The sequence below is a fragment of the Pagrus major genome, chromosome 2 (assembly GCF_040436345.1).
Source record: "Pagrus major chromosome 2, Pma_NU_1.0".
Lineage (NCBI taxonomy): Eukaryota > Metazoa > Chordata > Actinopteri > Spariformes > Sparidae > Pagrus > Pagrus major.
The window spans coordinates 7,342,203-7,361,012 of record NC_133216.1 but is presented as its reverse complement, the minus strand read 5'-3'; the positions used below and the strand labels follow the sequence as shown (position 1 = coordinate 7,361,012).

The 18,810-nt window shown below is 40.2% G+C and overlaps 1 protein-coding gene across 1 annotated transcript in view; it reads left to right on the top strand.

Annotated features, from left to right (window-relative positions):
* The window catches only part of LOC141008196 (rho guanine nucleotide exchange factor TIAM1-like), a 45,966-nt gene extending 30,154 nt beyond the window's left edge, over window positions 1–15,812 (top strand). Inside the window, exons 10-27 of the mRNA XM_073480448.1 lie at window positions 236–406; window positions 756–860; window positions 1,332–1,413; window positions 1,699–1,785; window positions 2,557–2,769; window positions 3,364–3,464; window positions 8,485–8,670; window positions 9,961–10,029; window positions 10,399–10,524; window positions 10,642–10,750; window positions 11,640–11,819; window positions 11,936–12,054; window positions 12,140–12,248; window positions 12,349–12,407; window positions 12,633–12,738; window positions 12,859–12,946; window positions 13,068–13,240; window positions 14,093–15,812. Coding sequence (XP_073336549.1) covers window positions 236–406; window positions 756–860; window positions 1,332–1,413; window positions 1,699–1,785; window positions 2,557–2,769; window positions 3,364–3,464; window positions 8,485–8,670; window positions 9,961–10,029; window positions 10,399–10,524; window positions 10,642–10,750; window positions 11,640–11,819; window positions 11,936–12,054; window positions 12,140–12,248; window positions 12,349–12,407; window positions 12,633–12,738; window positions 12,859–12,946; window positions 13,068–13,240; window positions 14,093–14,604 — 2,595 coding nt within the window. The 3' untranslated portion in view covers window positions 14,605–15,812. The remainder of the gene's footprint in view (window positions 1–235; window positions 407–755; window positions 861–1,331; window positions 1,414–1,698; window positions 1,786–2,556; window positions 2,770–3,363; window positions 3,465–8,484; window positions 8,671–9,960; window positions 10,030–10,398; window positions 10,525–10,641; window positions 10,751–11,639; window positions 11,820–11,935; window positions 12,055–12,139; window positions 12,249–12,348; window positions 12,408–12,632; window positions 12,739–12,858; window positions 12,947–13,067; window positions 13,241–14,092) is intronic.
* Window positions 15,813–18,810: the final 2,998 nt, after the last annotated feature.

The following is an 18,810-nucleotide window of genomic DNA, read 5'->3' as shown; positions in this document are numbered from 1 at the left end:
AGGTGACAACTGTCACATCTACTCAACCACGCTGGAGGTTATAATTTTTTTTTCACTCCTTTTAAGCAAATGTACAGTAATGTACTACAGTCTTTAAAAAATCTATTGCAACCACTCTGTGGGTGTACTGTCAGTAGATCTTTAGATTGGAAGCAGAGGTGAGAGGCTGACAAAGAAAAATTAAATCTGAACTAAAGTAGCAGACTGTGAATCTTTTTAATGTCTCTGTTCAAAGAAAAGTGAGGATGGAACTGTGAAAAGCCTTCCACGGCCCAGCACAGAAAGTGACCTCTGGGTTCCCGACCACCTCACCCCCTCGTGGGTGTGTCTACCAAATGACCAGCCAGTGCTAACCATCATCCAGCCAGGGGAGTCGGCACTGTGCGTTCTGGAAACCATCTGCAAGGTAACAGCTCCCAACCTTAAACGACCTGACACGACCCACAACTCAAATTTACCTCCAGTGATGTCTACATGACAAAGTCACTTGGAAATACAAGCACTTTTAAAAAGAAAGCAACTGTCGTCTTCTTAAATCATCATTTAACTAGACAAATGAAACTCTGACTTGCAGTATCAGAAAGATGTAAAAACTAATGTCACATCTCATTGTAAGAAGACTGTTGCTGGGTTAAAATACTAAATAGCTTTGTGAATCTGTATTTCAACCCAAAATGAGTCACTGATAAGCTGCTGTCAATTTAATGGTATCAAGCAACCAATCCTCTTTCGGTATTCTCCTCTGCCTCCCACAGGCTCACCAGCTTGATCCCACCAAGCACTACCTGCGTCTCAAATTCCTTATCGAAAACCAAGTGCAATTCTACATTCCCAAACCAGAAGAGGATGTGTGCGACTTGGTATGTAACCACCTGCTCCTTCTCCGCCAGACTTTTCAAGTTTATAAAGGTCAAAAACATGATTTGAGAAAGCTAGTGTTTGCATTAGAACGTGTGCAGAATCACAATATGGAGGAAATCAGACCATAAGAGCATCCTTGGTTCTGAATTATTAATAGGTTTTTTACTTTTATCCTTTCGATTTCATGTGTTTTCTCCAGGGAAATGCCTCCCTTGGAAGTCCATGCAACAAAACATAAATCCATTCATGGGAGCCTTAATAAACATATCTGCAGTGCAATTGTATTTACATCATGTAATCATGACATGTCATCAACCATCTTTCATGAAGACACTGTTCGATTCTTTGTCTAAGAATAGAGAAAATTAGCACTGTCTCTTCACACCGTCAGTAACCCACCCACCAGAATATGAATAAAGTAGGCCGTTGTCTCATCATTTATATAATGACTTTCTTTTTGTTCTTCGCAGCTTTACAAAGAAATTGAGCTCTGCTCCAAAATAACAAAAGTAATCCAGTTTGACAGAGACGAGTCCTGCATGATCGGTTACGGTAGGAACCATTTAAATAATCCTGTGTAGTTTCTTTTAGATTGACGATTGTAATATGATTTTGTTTTTGCAGTAAAGATGCTATAATGAAGTCAAAGATTTCAAATGTGGTGCTGTTGTTTTGAGCATAATTGCTTTTCTTTGACCTGTACACAACCTGTTTTTTTCAGACTATTCCCATTTGTACTGCACAAATCCTCTGGTGTGTTTTATGTAAGAGTCCCTTTTCTCTCTTTTTTTCTCTCCTCCTCTTCTCGCCTCTCTGCCTCTCCCTTTCCTCCTCCAGGTTTCTCCATTTCAGTGGTGGAGGAGGACGGAGAACAGCAGCTCTACATCACTGATGTGAAAGCAGGCGGATTAGCCTTCGCCAAAGGTTCATTACCCTTCATTTCCATCAAATAAACTCTTCAAAGATGATCAATCTGTGACTGTGACCTGATGAGTTACAATGGAAGAAAAGAGAATCTGGGGAGCATTAGCAATTTTTTCATTCTTTTACATGTTTTGAAAACAGCAGTTCTCTCACATTGAGGTCAATCGACATTTATACTCTCTCTCTCTTTAGAAATGCATTAGCACATGTTTTTCAATAGGCAGGGAAGGTTTCAGAGAACACAGCAGTTCTCAAGGGCGTTGATTACTATAATCATAACCACACTGCCTCTCACTGGCCTTCGTAGCAGGGCTAACAATGTGAAGCAGCTGTAGTGAGTTGTCGTTTCAGCATCGTCCTTCACACAAAGTTAGATTGCAGGGTTGAGTGATGTCAAAATATCATGCTGGAGTTGGTCATGATGCAGGTAGAGTGCATGCAGTGATGCAGCGCTGCAAAAAATCAGAGACCTGCACTGTCTCTGCAGCTGACACTTCATAGGGCATAGAGAAGTATGTCTGAAAGGCAAAGAACAGCTAACAATTCTGCAACTAATGGTCTATAAAGTGGTATTTTTACTTTGTTTTGGTTTCTTGCAATAATGTCATCTCATCTTAATTGGGATTGTAATGGTCAGTTAATCAATGGTGGCAGTGAGATAGATTGTTGTTGTTAGAGTCTCTTAGTTTGGGATTTTTACCGTTTACTTCGTGCATGGATGCGTGACAGGAAGTAAATTGAATCGAAGCTGATGGTGTTCCCACTTTGCAGGTCTAAATGCAGGGGATGAAATTCTTCAGCTGAATGGAAAAGACTCCCACAGTCTGAACTTCTCTGACATGAAGGCGGCATTTTCTCAAGCCTCGCTGGCTTTAACAGTCAACACGCTGCCTTCTGTGGAGCGCCGTCAGCTCTGCTACCTGCCGCCACGCCGCTCAGATGCAGAGGAAGATCTCTACACCGACATCTTCTCCCAGAGTCAAGGTGAGAAGCAGTGTCAAATACAAATATTTTGTTTTCTTTACTCATGTAAAGCTGCATCAGGCAACCTGGAACATTCACAGTTCCAATTGGCAAACTGAAAAGTTTAACTTGAAAAATCCAATTTCCATAAATCATGCACTGTGTGGTGAAAGCAACCAATGGCTCTCAGTATGGACATGTTTACCAACCCAGATGGCACTTTATACCAACGAATACCACGTGGATCAGAAAGGCTTTGTGAGAAGGAAAAGTTCCTTGCCGGTGTCCTTTAATGACACCAGTTCATTTATGCAAACATGGTAAATCCACAGGGTCTCAATTAGGAGGATAGGAGGCGCTCAGCAGTGTGCTGCAGCCCCACATTGTGGATTAGTTTGACAAGGTCAGAGTGTTTTGCATAAAGGTCTTAAATCTTAATAAAAAATGACAAGGCAAGGACAATAATACTCATGTAATTTACAATAATTGTGAAATTACCTTAATCTCATTTAAAAAGGTCCAATGGGTAGGATTTGGAGGCAGAACTGAAATATAATATTCATAATTATGTTCTCATTAGTGTCTACAGCTCATTCATGACTGTTTTGTGTGCAGAGGAGATCCTGGACGATGGGGTGGGGCTGTTGCTCGAGAGCTCAGGCGACAGCCTGGATGACGACTCTGAGATCTTCAGTGAGTTTGATGAGTGCAGAAAGGTAAGAGCCCCAGATCATTATTTGTTTGTGGAATGTGGTTGAGTACAACTACAGAGAATATCTTACAACATGTCCTTTATGTGATGTGCTGGCTCCTGCGTTTGATTCCTGTCCTTGTCCTTCCAGCATCCCCCTCAGCTCTGCGTTATCATGAAAAAAGCACTTAAGAACCACTTGCTTCAACACGGTTTGATGTACCATCTGTTACTGGCTCATTTTATCTTGTTTAGGAAAGCAGAGTAGTATCCATATTTATATAACACCATGCTTCTCGATACAAATCTGCACCAGGTTTTCTGACACGCAGCTGTTTTAACTGTATTTAGTGACTTCTGATGTAATAAAAATCAGCAGGACTAAAATATTTATGTACGCCTACATGAAGCTGAATGAATTGTTATCTTATGCATTTGAGACTTGAAGCAGGTGAAGTGACATTTTCACTTTTAATGATTATAGCCAAGTGATGGATGAGACTTTGATTAAGCTTGCCCTGTAATTGCTTAATTATGTGTGGTGATTTGGATCAGGTAATGGATGGAGGCGTGTTCATTTTAACTCTAAATGAACATTCAGATACAAATTACAGAATAAATCTCAGAGCAGGGTTGGCAAAACAAGCAAAAAGACTCAAAGACTTGACTGTATACTATTGAAGTGCTTTGGCTTACAAGATGAGTCATTCTTCTTATGCTGAGTAAAAAGTAAGCCTCAGGGTGGAACAACACAAAATATATTAGATTAAAGCAGTGGTATCTTCTTTCTGTAGCTGACTTCAAAGGACAACTGGGTTTCTGCTTATGAAATGATGAATGAAAATATTTCCTCTTGCAGATTAGTTTATCTCTTATCAAATCACTGGATTACTACACCAGTCCTCATTGCAACTCCAAAGATCACTGTGAGATCCTCAGTCACCCCACTTGCCCTTCAAATTGTGGACTGCTCATTACTGCTCATTTATCTCTTCTCTCTTTAATGAGCTGCAATTAATCAAATATTGTACATATTCTAGTTAATTGCCTCTGTGATCATTAATAACAATGCTATGGATATGAGCAAAATAAAGGCAAAAAATGTCAGTGATTCATACTATCAGTGGTGGTGTAGGTGTTGTTTTGTCCTGTTAAATTGTACCTCTTTGAGGCTAGATGTCTCAGTTTTCAAAGACAAAGGAAGCGTGTAACTTACTGATTTATCTTCAAATAGTTTCAGTACTACATAGAGTGCAGCCTACACAGATTCATCAAAGTGCAGAGATGACAAAGGATTTAAGTCTTTGTTTCTGAAATGTGGTAATGATGGCTGGAAATGCACCAAAGGCTCACTAATAACAGAACAAAATCATACAAGTGTTTGCACTTTTTGTCTGTGCTTAACCAGAAATAAGCAGTCATCATGGTGTATAGAAGGAGAGGGCTCTTGTATACACCATGATGACTATTTATTTCTTTAATTTCCTCTTACAACAACTGTTTGTACAATCAGTGAAAACCTGCCGCAACAACCGTAAGCTGGGAGTTTTGTTTCCAAAAATGATGAAGTAGCTGTAAAGTGAAGTCATTTCTCACTTTTACTTCTACAACACTTTTATCTTGTTGTTAAAAAAAAAAAAAAAAAAGCTATTTGCAATATAGCCTTCATTCCTCTGTTTCTCTTCCCCTTTTACTTGTCCTGGGGTGTATTTAGATGGTCTCATTGGTTGGTTGTCAGGCTTTCATGCCAGAAATTCAGACCAAGGACTTCTTCTTCCAAGACTCACCATTTGGTAGTGACTGGTCATGATTTCCTCAGTTGTTACACAAGTCTTGACATCTACTCAGAGATGGATGACATCTTCATGAGATATTATCTGCAGGTGTATTTTCCTCCAAGGGCATTTTCAGGGCTTATCACAGCTGAACTTATCACAGGAAATGGTGCCTCATTTGATTTGTCACTTATCATTAAATACATTTTGGCACGCCTGAACCTTTCCCACTCTTCATTGTCTTCCTGCAAACCCTCCCACACCAGTTGTTCCTGTATTCACCTTCCTCTGCAGCCTGCTCCTTTGCAGCTCCCCTCTCCCCATCACTCTCTCCCCTATTCCTGAAATCCTGCATTTATATTCTACTGCGGTGTGGCTCACCCAGCCAATCCTGCTCCACCGCAACCTTGAGGAGGAGACTCCTTCCTTTCCCTCCTGCTCCTTTTTGTCTCTCCCCAGTCTGGAGGATTATCAAGACTCATTTACAATGCTGCTAGAGTTGGACAGATCTTCACACTCACACTGTGTGCCTGAGTTCACCCAGCCTGTAGAGAAGAGAGGAAGGGAGGGAGAGAGAGAAAACAGCAGAATATCAGTGACAGAACTACAGCAGACTCTGAAGGCGAAAAGAAGGGGAGTTGGAAGACAGTAAGCACTGGTGGGCGGAGAGGAGGAGGCTGAGCAGCTTCACTCATCCGTCATCACAAGCACCACAGCACCTTCTTCTTTTTTTTAAAAACGGAGGGAAGACAAAAGGGCTGAGAAATGTGTTGGAGAGGCACAGTGTAGACTTGACTCTTTCCAGAGCCTGGAGACTCTTTCACTCTGGCACTTGAACCGTCCACCTGCACCTGGCTATGTCCGTCCTGAAGTGGACCAAGCACAGCAAGCGCTCCTCAGACTCCATTTATGACATGCTTCATCTGGTGAGATTCCTTCCTTGTACTTCCTTTCTTTATCTAGCTCTTCTTACTGCTGTGATAACATTGCAAGCTGTTGTGATCTTATTCCAGTGAGAGTAAAACACCTTTCTTTTGCATTTGTGTCACACCTCCTCTCGGCTGCTACAGACAGGCAACAGGAAGCTGTGAGTCACCGTTGTGTCGCAGAGTTACCCCATAATCACTGGAGGGCTTCACAGTATGAAAAAATAACAGCACTGTATGTAGGAGCTGAGTATCTACAGATCTGACTCTAGACAACTTGGACTTAACATGACTTTGACAAACTACCCTGAGCATTGTTGCAGTGACTCTGTGACTGTTGCAGAATTTTCTCTCTTGGCATGTCTAACTGTGATCTCAGGCTCATCTCAGTTTCAGAGGGCAGACGTGCAATGTTCTCCCCACTCCATCATCAGTGCTTTCATGCTTTAAAACTGTTTTTAATCTATATTTAATTCGCTAGGGGAAATGCTCATCTCTTGCATCTCGCAGTCTTACCCATCACATCACCTCCTATTTGCATATTGTTCCTTTTATGTGATATTGAAGGCTTTGGACCCCCCTCCCCCTCTGTTCCTTCTCTCTGCCATGTCATGACTGTCCATGCATCCAAAGCTGCCATGGTGTTAATTAGCCTAGATTGTGATTGTGAAGGCGATGACTGGGCTGTCTTGTTAGGCTCAGTAAAATAGCTTGAGCTCAGTTGACAAATTAGGCAAATTCCCTTCTTTACTTTGCCATACAACTCTTCTTTTGGATTGAAAATGTGTGCTGCTGTTGAGTGCGTTTTGTAACTTCTTTGCTGTCATACTGCCCTTTAACTTCCATGGAATATGGGTTGAATATACAGCATCTCATCATATCACTAAAGTACTGCTGGAATGAATACCGACATGATGTACTGAGAAATTGTTATTGCAATTTTATGTTTTTTTTAAGTGATATAGATTACATACAGACACAAGCTGTGTTTACTCATCAGCAAAAATACCAAAGTTCACAAAATGCATATTTAACTACAGATTTAGCTGAAATGACACCAGCGTAATTGGTGTAAATTGGATTTGCAACATTACATTTTCAGACATTATAGCACTACCCAATTCATCTGTTGATCTGGGAGCTGCCTGATTATTTTGGGAAATTGTCAAGAGGGCCGTCGTGCCTCACATATGGATGTGTCTGATTAGATAACAATGCTGACAACCGTAATCATGTGCAAAGCTCCATGAGAAGCTGCCTGACTGTCACTGCATAAGTGCTCTTCCTTTGTTATTGCTTTTGTATTTCTTTTTATAATTTGTAGCGTACCATCTATCCATCTAACCTTTACACCTATCATCTGTTCATAGTTGTAAATCATGAAACAAATTAAGTGGAATTGTGTTTTTATACAAAATATCTAATTTGCAACACAAAGTTGTTTTGATGCCCTCAGATGTGATGATAAACTAGTAGCTCAAATCTTCGGAGGCTGTATTATTATTATTTCCCAGGGGAGCTTATAGAAAAATCCTTATATTACCAACTGGAGACTTCTCAGATCTCTGTTATGCACTGAGTGTCATCAATACCTGCTCGTAGTTCCTGTTAAGTGGTCATAACTGTTGCCTCTCTGCAACTTTCATCAATTTCATGATCTTTCATGATCTTTTTGTATTGTCTACTCTAAAATGAGTCTCGTAAAGTGTTATATTCTTTCCTCATGAAATGAAATTCAGTTGGTATGAATAGAGTTCTCTTTTCTTTTGTGTTTATATTGATGTCAAAATGACATTTGGAAGTTCCTGCTGGTGAGGCTGCAGCCTGTTGCGAACAAAGTAACAGTATTAGTTCAGCTATGTAGCCTATCGTTGAGTGGGGTTTATTTTTGTTCAAAATGATAGTCTAATGCATATCAAGGCTGGTCTCCACGGCAACCCCTACTGTATCTGGACAGACACTGTTGTGTGTATATTTTGATTTCGTGAAAAGGGATGAATCATCATACACCACCGATCCATCAGTAGGATGAAAACACCAGGGAAAAGAGGGATGTGAGTGAAAGAGAGAGAGGCGGAGAGTCATTGTTATGACAGACTGAAAATAGACCAAATTAGTGCAAATGATTTTTTTAGAGCTGCCTCTCTGCCTCTTTCCAGGCTCACTCTCTGCACAGTCATGAATCCGTGTACATCAGTAGGTGGAAAGTAACACCTGCATGTTCATATTTGAGGTGCTGCTTCTGTGCTGATCGCTCGATATTGTGGATTTGACTTCTTTTGCCTTCAAGTTGGAATTGCATAATTTATCATACCATACTATTCTTTCCCTCTTCGATTTGCAGAGTACAGAGCAAGTCGCTGCTTTCTGCCGCAGTCTCCATGACATGAATCCCTCGGAGTGTGTGTCCTCTTCGCCTAGCCCGGACTCGCCCTTCCCACCTCCTGCAACTCCTCGACAGCTCTCTGATGCCGACAAGCTACGCAAAGTCATTTGTGAACTCGTGGAGACCGAACGCACCTATGTCAAAGTCAGTATCACTCATCTTATTTGTAAGGTCCAGATGGTGTTTGTGTGTGTGTTCCTCCTGTCGATCGATCTGTGTTTCTGTCTGCCTCGGGTTGTGTTAGTCTTACACATTACCTATTCCACATGACCAATCCATATTTATCTCTGTGTCCCAGGAGATACGAGGGGGACACAGCTGTGCCCTTGCCTGGATATTGCCTAATCTTTTTCTGCCCAGTATAGATGTGGCTCAGTGGAATAACTGGGTTAGAGAGACCATATAATGGAATAATGTCAAGGCTATCTAAAATGTTATACCTCATTACAGGTGGCACCTGTATACGTAGAGATACTTATTATAGAAATCACATTGTGCATGATAGATGGTGTACTGTAGAACCTTCAGAGGGGATTGTTTTTGATTTAGGTGAGCTTGGGCTGTTATTCCTAATTCCCCACAGTCAAATGGACATTGCTTTTGTGTGTCTGTGCGTACAGTTAGCAGTTTGGGACTAGGCAGTCAAACAGCTATTGTAATACAGGGGTAGACAAAATAATGTAAACAATAAATAAAGAAGGACTTGGTTTGGCATATTAAGTTGGCTAGTTAGCCGTATTTGCCAAATACTATAGGCTGCATCATATTCTAGTTTCAGCTTGTGACTGATGTTGGTGTTGCAGTTTGTTTGGCACATGTTGTCATGATTTTCAAGACGAATACTTGAGACATCTTGAATGTTTTTCCTCTTAAGACAAATTCAGGTACAGATTTATTTTTTAAGCAAGATTTTCAGAAGTAACCATTATCTTGTCTATTCCGTGTAGACATCTTACCTTCTCACAAAGACTTAAGTTATATCTTAATAAAATGGACATGTTTTAAGATCCTCTTGTTTAACACCAATAATTAGAAAGTAAATAGGAGATTGATTGAGCTGGTTATTAAATATTAAGACTGATGAGAAATATGTAAATTACAGTGCAGTGTTTTGTTTGGCCAGCCATCTTTCTTTGGAGAATTTAGATTAGCAGAGCTACTAATTAATCTCATGGGCTTTGACAGTTCATCCTAGGTAACCGTTGCCATCGTTATTTATTTAATTGCATTTCCATATAGCTTCCTTCCCTTTAAAGAAAGGCATCCAACAGCACCCCTCTACTTTGATCTAGGAGGGACTCTCTTGCACCTTAATCACTGTTTTGTTGTGAGGAATATTTAAGATTTATGTAAAGCTACATATTTTTCATGTCTGCATTTCACGTAATGAATTGGACAACCCTGACGCAATCAAAATTCACTCTTGTCTTCCAGGATCTCAATTGCCTCATCGGGAGGTATTTAACCCCACTGCAGAAAGAGACCTTCCTCACGCAGGATGAGGTATGTCAAATGTTCCCTGTGAGCCTTTGAGGAATAGTTGGCTTTTAAATGCCAACAGTTGTTGAAATGTTTCGAAGAAAAGTGGGTTACATAATCATGAGAAGAGTAGCTGTGTACGAGGACAAGAGGAGTGGATGATGAGAGAAAGAGGGGGAGGTTTGCAAAGTAAAGAGATGTTTTTCATGCATTAGCAATAATGAAATGAAATTAATTGTATTACATTGTGAGCACTTCAATGCTCTAGCTATAGCAATGGACTCGTATTGGATGAACCACAAAAAGAGAAATGTTACAGAAGTACGTAAAATGCAGAGAAGTCGTGTGTGTATTACGTTTATTGACATTTTCTCAAATGCTTTTTCCCTCCAGCTGGATGTACTGTTTGGGAACTTGCCGGAAATGGTGGAGTTTCAAGTGGAATTTCTCAAGACCCTGGAAGATGGGACCAGACTGGTTCCAGATCTAGAGAAGCTGGAGCGAGTTGATCAGTTTAAGGTATTCCCCTCTTTGTGAAACATACACCAAAATATATGACCAGCAACAAGCATTTAAAACACCCATAAACTGTTGTATAACCACTGGTTGGGTGACTTCTTTTTCCCCTTTTCACAGAAAATCCTCTTCTCTCTGGGAGGCTCTTTCCTGTACTATGCTGACCGTTTCAAAATCTACAGTGCTTTCTGCGCCAGCCACACCAAAGTCCCTAAGGTCCTTGTAAAGGGTGAGTAAATGTGCTCTTCAGTCCACATTCCTCCTTGGCTCAAAGGAGAGGATGTATTTATCCATCAACCATCTGCCATCTCCTGCAAGGCTCCATAAATCTGGTCTGCAGAGTTGTCAGCCAGACAGTTGTCCATTTGACCTCTACATACTTTCAAGCTGGTGGCTCCCAGGGCTAGAAAGCCCTGCAACATTATATAATATATAATGAGCAGTTTTGAACAGTCTGTTCTCTTGCTAATACACCCACTCCCTTTAACACTCAAGTGGATGGCTTTGTTTTTGGCATTTACATTCAATGAGTCAACTACTTTGGATAAAGTTGTTTCTAAAGCAGTAAACAGATTATTCATGCCCAGTTGTAGCTACCTCTTAAAAATATAAAAGATAAAATTACTTGTCGACAAAAAAGGTGGTGGTTACATTCTTTCAACTTGGCTGTAGGTTGTATCTTATGCAAGACAAAGTAAAACAATAACTGGGTCTGAGTTTGCACGAGATCAACATGTTTAACGGCCATGACACACTAGGCTGACAGTCGCTGTTGGTGATTTCACCCATTTAGTGTTGTTTCTCCCAATTTTTCGTCTCCCAAAGGCTGACAAAGTCATTGACATTTGCAACATTTTATCACAGTGTTGATTAGAAATTGCTCTATTAGCAAGAGTGGCGAGAAAATGAAAGGCAAACGCTGCTTTACCATAATGGTTTGTATATCCACAGTCCTGAGTCTTCCCGTTCGCCTTTTTGAGTGACGAATACGGACTACTGCCCCCTGGTGGCACGAAGTTATTTCCTATCATGCAGGCGCAGAACGTACAAAGTAGTTGGTCGTCAGATGTCGTCTTTGCAGAAGTTGTGCAATAAGTGTTTTTTATTGGTCATTCCAGCCAAAACGGATGCCGATTTTAAGGCCTTCCTGGATGAGCGCAACCCCAAGCAGCAGCACTCTTCCACCCTGGAGTCATACCTGATCAAACCCATCCAGAGGGTGCTGAAGTATCCCCTCCTGCTGAAGGAACTCTACTCACTCACAGACCCAGACAGTGAAGAGCACTACCATCTAGATGGTAAGTCCCGGTCACAAGGCTGACTGACAAGATTTAATCATTTTGACGGGTGAACGTGGGTAAATGCATACAGTCAAAACAATTCAACCCTAACCGTGTTTTCTGCTCATCTGAAGTTGCCATGAAAGCCATGAATAAAGTTGCCAGCCACATCAACGAGATGCAGAAGATCCATGAGGAGTTTGGAGCAGTGTTTGATCAGCTCATCACTGAGCAGAGTGGTGAAAAGAAAGAGGTAGGTTGGACAAAAGTGGATTGGCTCTATTCTGTCAAATAAAGTGTTCAAGTGGACTGACGGCTGATATTGTTCCTTTTGCCAGGTTGCTGATCTGTCCATGGGTGACCTGCTGCTCCATACCAGTGTGACCTGGATCAACCCCCCTGCCTCCTTAGGAAAATGGAAAAAAGAGCCCCAGATGGCTACATTTGGTATGTTCAGGATGAGTTTGCATGATGATGTAATGAGTATGATATATATGACGTAAGTTGCCTTTCCATGATAACTGATGTTTTCCCCATTGCTTTTTAGTTTTTAAAACAGCAGTGGTCTTTGTATGCAAGGACGGATCCAAGCAGAAAAAGAAAATGGTACGTTTTCACACAATCAAGAAGTCATCAACAACACCAAAGCCCGATTTTTTAAAATATAATCTATTTGTTACAGCATCATTAATTCATTTTGCAAATGTGCCACTTTCAGAATCAGCCCAGTGGGTCACCTGAAAAAGATTTGAACTGGATGCAGCTCATTTCACAAACATAGTTTCACAGGAAAAATGACAAAAATAACTCAACTACTTTTAATGATTTTAGGGTGGCTCCCATCGAGTAGCTGTATCTTCAGAAGAAAAGGACCCTTTCCGATTCCGTCACATGATCCCAACTGATGCCCTTCAAGTCAGGTCCTTGGCCAATGCAGGTAGATTACCTTATTGAAATACAAACTTTTTTTTTTCTTCGAGAACCAGAAATGATTACTTCAGAAAACCTTACAAGATTGCTCTGTACATAAGGTCACAAGTGTTGATTTCTTCCTCAGATGGTGAGGGCTCAGCTGTGTGTGAGATTGTCCACACAAAGTCGGAGTCAGAGGGAAGGCCAGAGAGGGCATTTCAGCTGTGCTGTAGGTGAGGATATCTTCTAATGGAGGTTGAATTCCTCTGCAGATTGACGCTTGCACTGATACAGTCCTTTCTGCTGTTATCTTAAGAGTGACAAATTGATAATGTGCCCTTCTATCTCCCTCAGCTCTCCGGAGAGCAGAAAAGACTTTTTAAAGACAGTCCATTCTATCTTGAGGGAGAAGCACCGCCGGCAGCTCCTTAAGACAGAGAGTTTACCCCTCAACCAGCAGTATGTACCCTTTGGAGGAAAGCGCCTTTGTGCCCTGAAGGGAGCCCGTCCCGCCATAAATAGAGCAGGTAAATGCCAGTCTGTGGCTGCATTCACCCTTCAGCTCCAAGTGTCCCAATTATGAATTCCTTCTTACCAGATACAGATAGGATGCGTTGGTGTAGTGTGAACAAAAAACAACAACATATTTTTAGATGCTCATTATGACTTCAACCACACCATTAATTTATATGTGGGTAGATGCCTGCATTGAAACAAACTATAGCTAATGTTATTTATTTAAGAGAATATTCTTTCAAGTTTGCTTTGAACATCTTATTATGCTTTTAACTCCAATTAGTAGTTTGTAGCTGTTACGAAGATTTATTATTCAAAACGGCTCTTTTCAGCACAGTTAGAATATGTTAATACACAACCCTGTCCAGACAAGACAACCCAAGTCAAATCTGTTATTATACTATGACATACACCAGTATAGCTCATTGCATTTTTATTCATTTAGTCCTCAAAATGTGAAAATGACCATTACTAATGTTATGTCACTAGGGCTGCAACCAACTACTTTCATTGCCAATTAATCTATCAATTATTTTCTTGATTAACTGAATAGTTGTTTGGTTTTGTTTCCTACAGCCCAAATTGACGTCCTCAAATGTTGTTTTGTCCACAATCTAAAGACATACAATTTACAGAGATGAGTAAAGAAACCAGCAAATGATCACACTTAAGACGTTGGAGAATTTATTTTTCTTAAAAAATTACTCAAACTGATTACTGAAGTTATTAGTTTAATAGTTTAACAACTAATCAACTAATCGTTGCAGCTCTATGAGTTACCAAATACCCAAAGTAATGGCCTGTAAATTTCAATATAATATTTTCTATTATTTACGTGTTACATGATCTCCTGTTTTTTGCAGCTTCTGCCCCAACCAGGACTCTAGGCCGGAGGAAGTTAGTACGCAACCGTTTCACCATAGACACAGACATTGTTTTTGATGGCGAGCCTGAACAGGACCTCCCCTCACCACAGGAGCCCGACTCAAATCGGCTGCAGCAGGATGACAAACCAGATCAACAGCAGCAGTCTGAGTTAGCAGGTGACACAGACCGCTGGGTGGAAGAACAGTTCGACCTAGAAGAATATGAGGACCGAGAGGAGGTGAAGGAGACAGACATCCTTAGCGATGACGATGATGAGTTCTGCCAGACACCCAGAGCGCCATCCGCTGAGGTCGACCTGGAGACCCCCGTCATGGCTTTGTCCTTAGCAAGTGAGGAAACTGAGGAGAGCGAGAGTCTCAAGTCCCCGTCAGCCAGTGAGACACCTGATGATATGAAGCTGATCGATGAAAACGTGGAGCAAACTGAGAACGATGAGATTTGGGTACGAAGGAAGCAGTCCGGTTCGTCCCCAGACTGTGCAACATAAAAGCTGAAGAAGACGGGCGGACAGCGAGTGTCTTAAACAGCTTCACACGGGCTTCATAAAGATCTGTCATCAGTCTTCACAAACAATGCATGGGCATTGACGTATATCGCACAGCTAGTAGAAGATATATCCTTCCTTACCTTACTTTTGCTGAATGCTTTTTGTACAGGTAAGATCACCAGTGGAGCAATACAGGAATCCAGAATGAGGGAGCTTTATCCCAAATCAAATGCTGTCATACAGAAGTCAAGTGTAAGCTTTGAGAGATGAACTAATGGTACAATCATGGAATCTAATCAGTTGCTTTGATTGGCATGGTTTGCACATTTGGGCAGCATTCTATAGTCCTGCCTGCTGTTGCCAAATTTGGGTATTGTGAGAACATTAATATTTGTTTTGTCTGTGTGACTCAGAGATATTATCATAGTTAAGGGCTGTATATTATTTGTCCTTAAAGAAATAGAATAAATAATTGCAAAGGACGGTCTTGTCTTGCATAGTTTACTGTACTTGTACATTTTCACATGAATATACACTGACATGTTTTGGGAAAAGATTTCCTGGTTATGTATAATATAAGTTTTTGATCTCTTGTTTTACAGACTTAAAGCTATCTTTTTAGCCTGGAAAATATTTTGGTTGTTCTCTTGTTACATTTAATAGCAGAAATATGTAATAGTCCCTATGTCACAGAGGCTAGGGGATTTTAATTTGTTTTAACTTAACATAATCCTGTTTTACTTGAATTTGCTGTTTCATGTTTTTGTTTACTGTGAAACAATTTTCTTGTATTTTTTTCCTTCTTGCTCTTCAGTATTGCCATTTAAAGAATGCTCGATGTTACATTTCATTCTTAACACTTTGCGTGCACACTCTGTGTTCTAGAGAATTTGCACATCTGCTATTTTAAAAAGGTCATGTGTGTTCAAAAAGATTGTTCACTGGTAATGAATTACAAAGCAATGTTTTTTTTATTTATTCATATGTAAATTAATTTGTTAGCAGAATACATAAGTAATCATTTTTTCACAAAGAAAGTCCAAATTTGCTCAAGCAATCAAGGGAAAAGACTTGCAGTATGCCTGAACAGTGAAAGAAGTCATACTTGTAAACAATTCATTGTGCTACTAAGACTGCATTTTTATTACTGTGTGTATATAGAAAAATGTATTGATATCATAATAAATACAGTTGTTTCCTACTTATAATTCAAAGCATCTCTCTGTAGTGATTTATTGTTTCATGTGGTTTCACACAAAAGCCTAACTCATCCTCTGCAGCTCTGCAAAACATTTTGTGATGTAAGAAAAACACAAATGTCCGATGTGCTGAGACATGACTGAGAACGACAGAACTAAACAGCGAATCGATGCTCTCCTGCCTCAAAGCAATTCACAAAGGCAGACTGCTTTTCCAGAACAAAAGGAAAAAAATAAAACTGAACATTTAGAGGACATTAAGAGCCACTTTGTGTGTTTGCAAGCCACGGCTGATTAGGTGTCTGAATGATGGTGAAGGAGCTAAAGTCCCAATTATCACAGAGAGGATAAAGGATCATCTGTAGTCTTGGTATTAAGCATATAGGAAGCAGCTAAGAAATTGGTACAGAAAAACAAAAAAATGTCACATCACTTACTGTTTGTTTTTTTTTAAGTGAAAATGAAAATTGTGATGTAAAAATGATCATCCTGAATCATATCACCATCTGTAAAAGTAATCTCAGTATGATTTTTTTTACTGTATCATGGCCTACTAAATTCGATAAATGAATAGACAAAATCTACTCCATACGATACAAAAACCTGCAATAAATAGTGGAAAAAGACTACCATTGTTGTCCATTCCTGAGGACAACTCTTTGTGTTAAGCAGCTACTGTGTCTTGTCAAGGGTATTTCAGTGAGCGTTGGCGAGGGTCTGCTTGTGATCTCCTCTTTTATAAAAGCTCTTTGTCTCGCAAATGTCATCACAATTTTTGAGAGATGAAATGCAGGTGCGTCAGTTACAAACACTGCAGAATAATGTGACTGGGGGAACGGTGTCAAAACTATCATGCCAATCACAAAAAACTGAATTAGGAAAGATGATCAGTGGTTATAAGTAGACCCTAATCGCCACCGACTGAAAGACACTTGGATATTTGCTTGACTTGAAAGTCACAAAGACTGACAGGTCAACTTAAATCAAGATCCTTGTCAGTTTGAAGAGGAACCAAACATGAGCTGTAACAAACTGGTATTTACTGGAGGGCTATTGTGATGTAAAGTGCTTGTTCTACACTGTCCAACCCCTATGTTTTGTATAATGGTACTGGACAAATGAGCAGGTGATGAGGAAAGGAGATACCGTGTTCACGCGGGTGGCATAATAATAAAAACAATGCTTCTCATCAATTGTACTTCTAATTAAAAAGGTGTTTTTAAAAGGATCCTAAGGAGTAGTGATGAGACAGTTTGCTGAAAGATTTATCTGTTTACTACAGAAAATTCCATCCCTTCGTTCATATTAGTATTACAAACCATAAACGGCAAAAAGGATGAGCTAGTCTCCTATCTAGCAAGAAGCAGAGTCTATAATGTCCTACAGTGGTAACTATACAGAGGATAAAGCCTCTGGTGCTGCTCACAAAACTTTACATTTTTTTGCCACAGAAGTAGTGCTGCTATAGAAGAGCAAGAGTCTATTATGAGTTGTAGATACTTCCCTGTCATTTCAACCCCCTGCAAAGACCAATTTCATCAGCAATTTAAAGCTGTACATGGGGTAGCATGGCTGCACATACCCTCGACACTATAATCTATGGTTCTCACAGCCCCATCTCCTCTTTTTATCTTTTTGTCTCTGAGCTCTGTGGACATCCTGCCTGCCAGGTTCATTCCCTTTCTCAGGAGTGTCAATCACCACCCCACCATTAAAGCTCTGGTGCTCCTTCAGATAAAGGGAGAAGATCACTTCAGATTTCATTGTGCTGTAGATCTGCAGCAATAGTATCCACTGAGGTGCTGAGATGAGACAGGGTTGCTTTGCCAATGCCCCTTGCTTTGACGGAACAGATGCTTATCTTAGCTAAGATAAAGTGGCACAAGCTTGATTTATGGGCTTCTCTTTCCATTTGTCTGAACAGACCATTTCTGAACCTTAAATCTTAAAATGAACACTAAATTAGAAGTTACAGTAGGCAGAGGAAGTAAATGGGAATAGCAGGCTATTAATTTCTTTCAGAATGTTATATGAATCTTATTGTGGCCCCAGAATGTGTAGTCACATTTACATACAGTAGGTGGCACACATAATCTGTAGTAGATGGATTACTTCCTGTGCCACTGCACCAGCCCCGCCCACCTTACTGTGTTATCAGTTACTTCCGTTTGCATCATATTTTTTAATAATTATTACATCTATCTCACAACAATATCCAAAGCCTCAATACCAGCAGCAAAAGATCCCACAAATACAGAAAATACAACCGTTTGACATAGTTGAGTTCACAGCTATGAGTTTCTCACCATGAGCGAATGTGTTTATATTTAAAGCAGCTGAGCATGAGACAATAGTATCACTCAGCAAACCTGTTCCACAGGCTTTCCAGTTTCTGTTCCTGTTTTATGAGCTCTTCTGCTACATCTCTCTCTCTCTCTGTCTCTTCTACTTCTTAGAAACCAGCTGACCAACAGGGTGAGACCAACTGACGTTTGAACAAAGGAGTGGCTCCTGTTAAGATAAAATCCCCTGTTGTTTTAAAACATTTCCTCCTTATCCCCCATCAGCCAATCTACCTGGTCACGTTTAAAGAATTTTAGTTTCAGTTAACACAAGTCAGAACTGTCATACACAAAGTTAAAACAGTCTGTTGAAAACCACTCATTAAGTAGATTGGCTGACTGATGATTGTTTTTTTTTTACTCCTGTCTTGTCTTTCTAATGAGTATGGCAAAGGTGGGATTTTTTTTTTTTTTTAATGAGGAACACAATGCCAATTTTCCATCTGCAATGAACAGAGTTAATGAGCCTCGCGCTGAAGTGATGTAGAAGTTTACAGATGTATCACAAACTCCCTTCTAAAAAAAACACAACATTTCAAATGAGTGTTGACTTTAGTGCAATCCACACAGACACTGTAACACTGTGTTGCTTTAACTGATGCCCATAGCACACTCACAAAGACAGAGAGAAGAACAGGTCAAAGTAGCGTAGCCAGCATTTGATA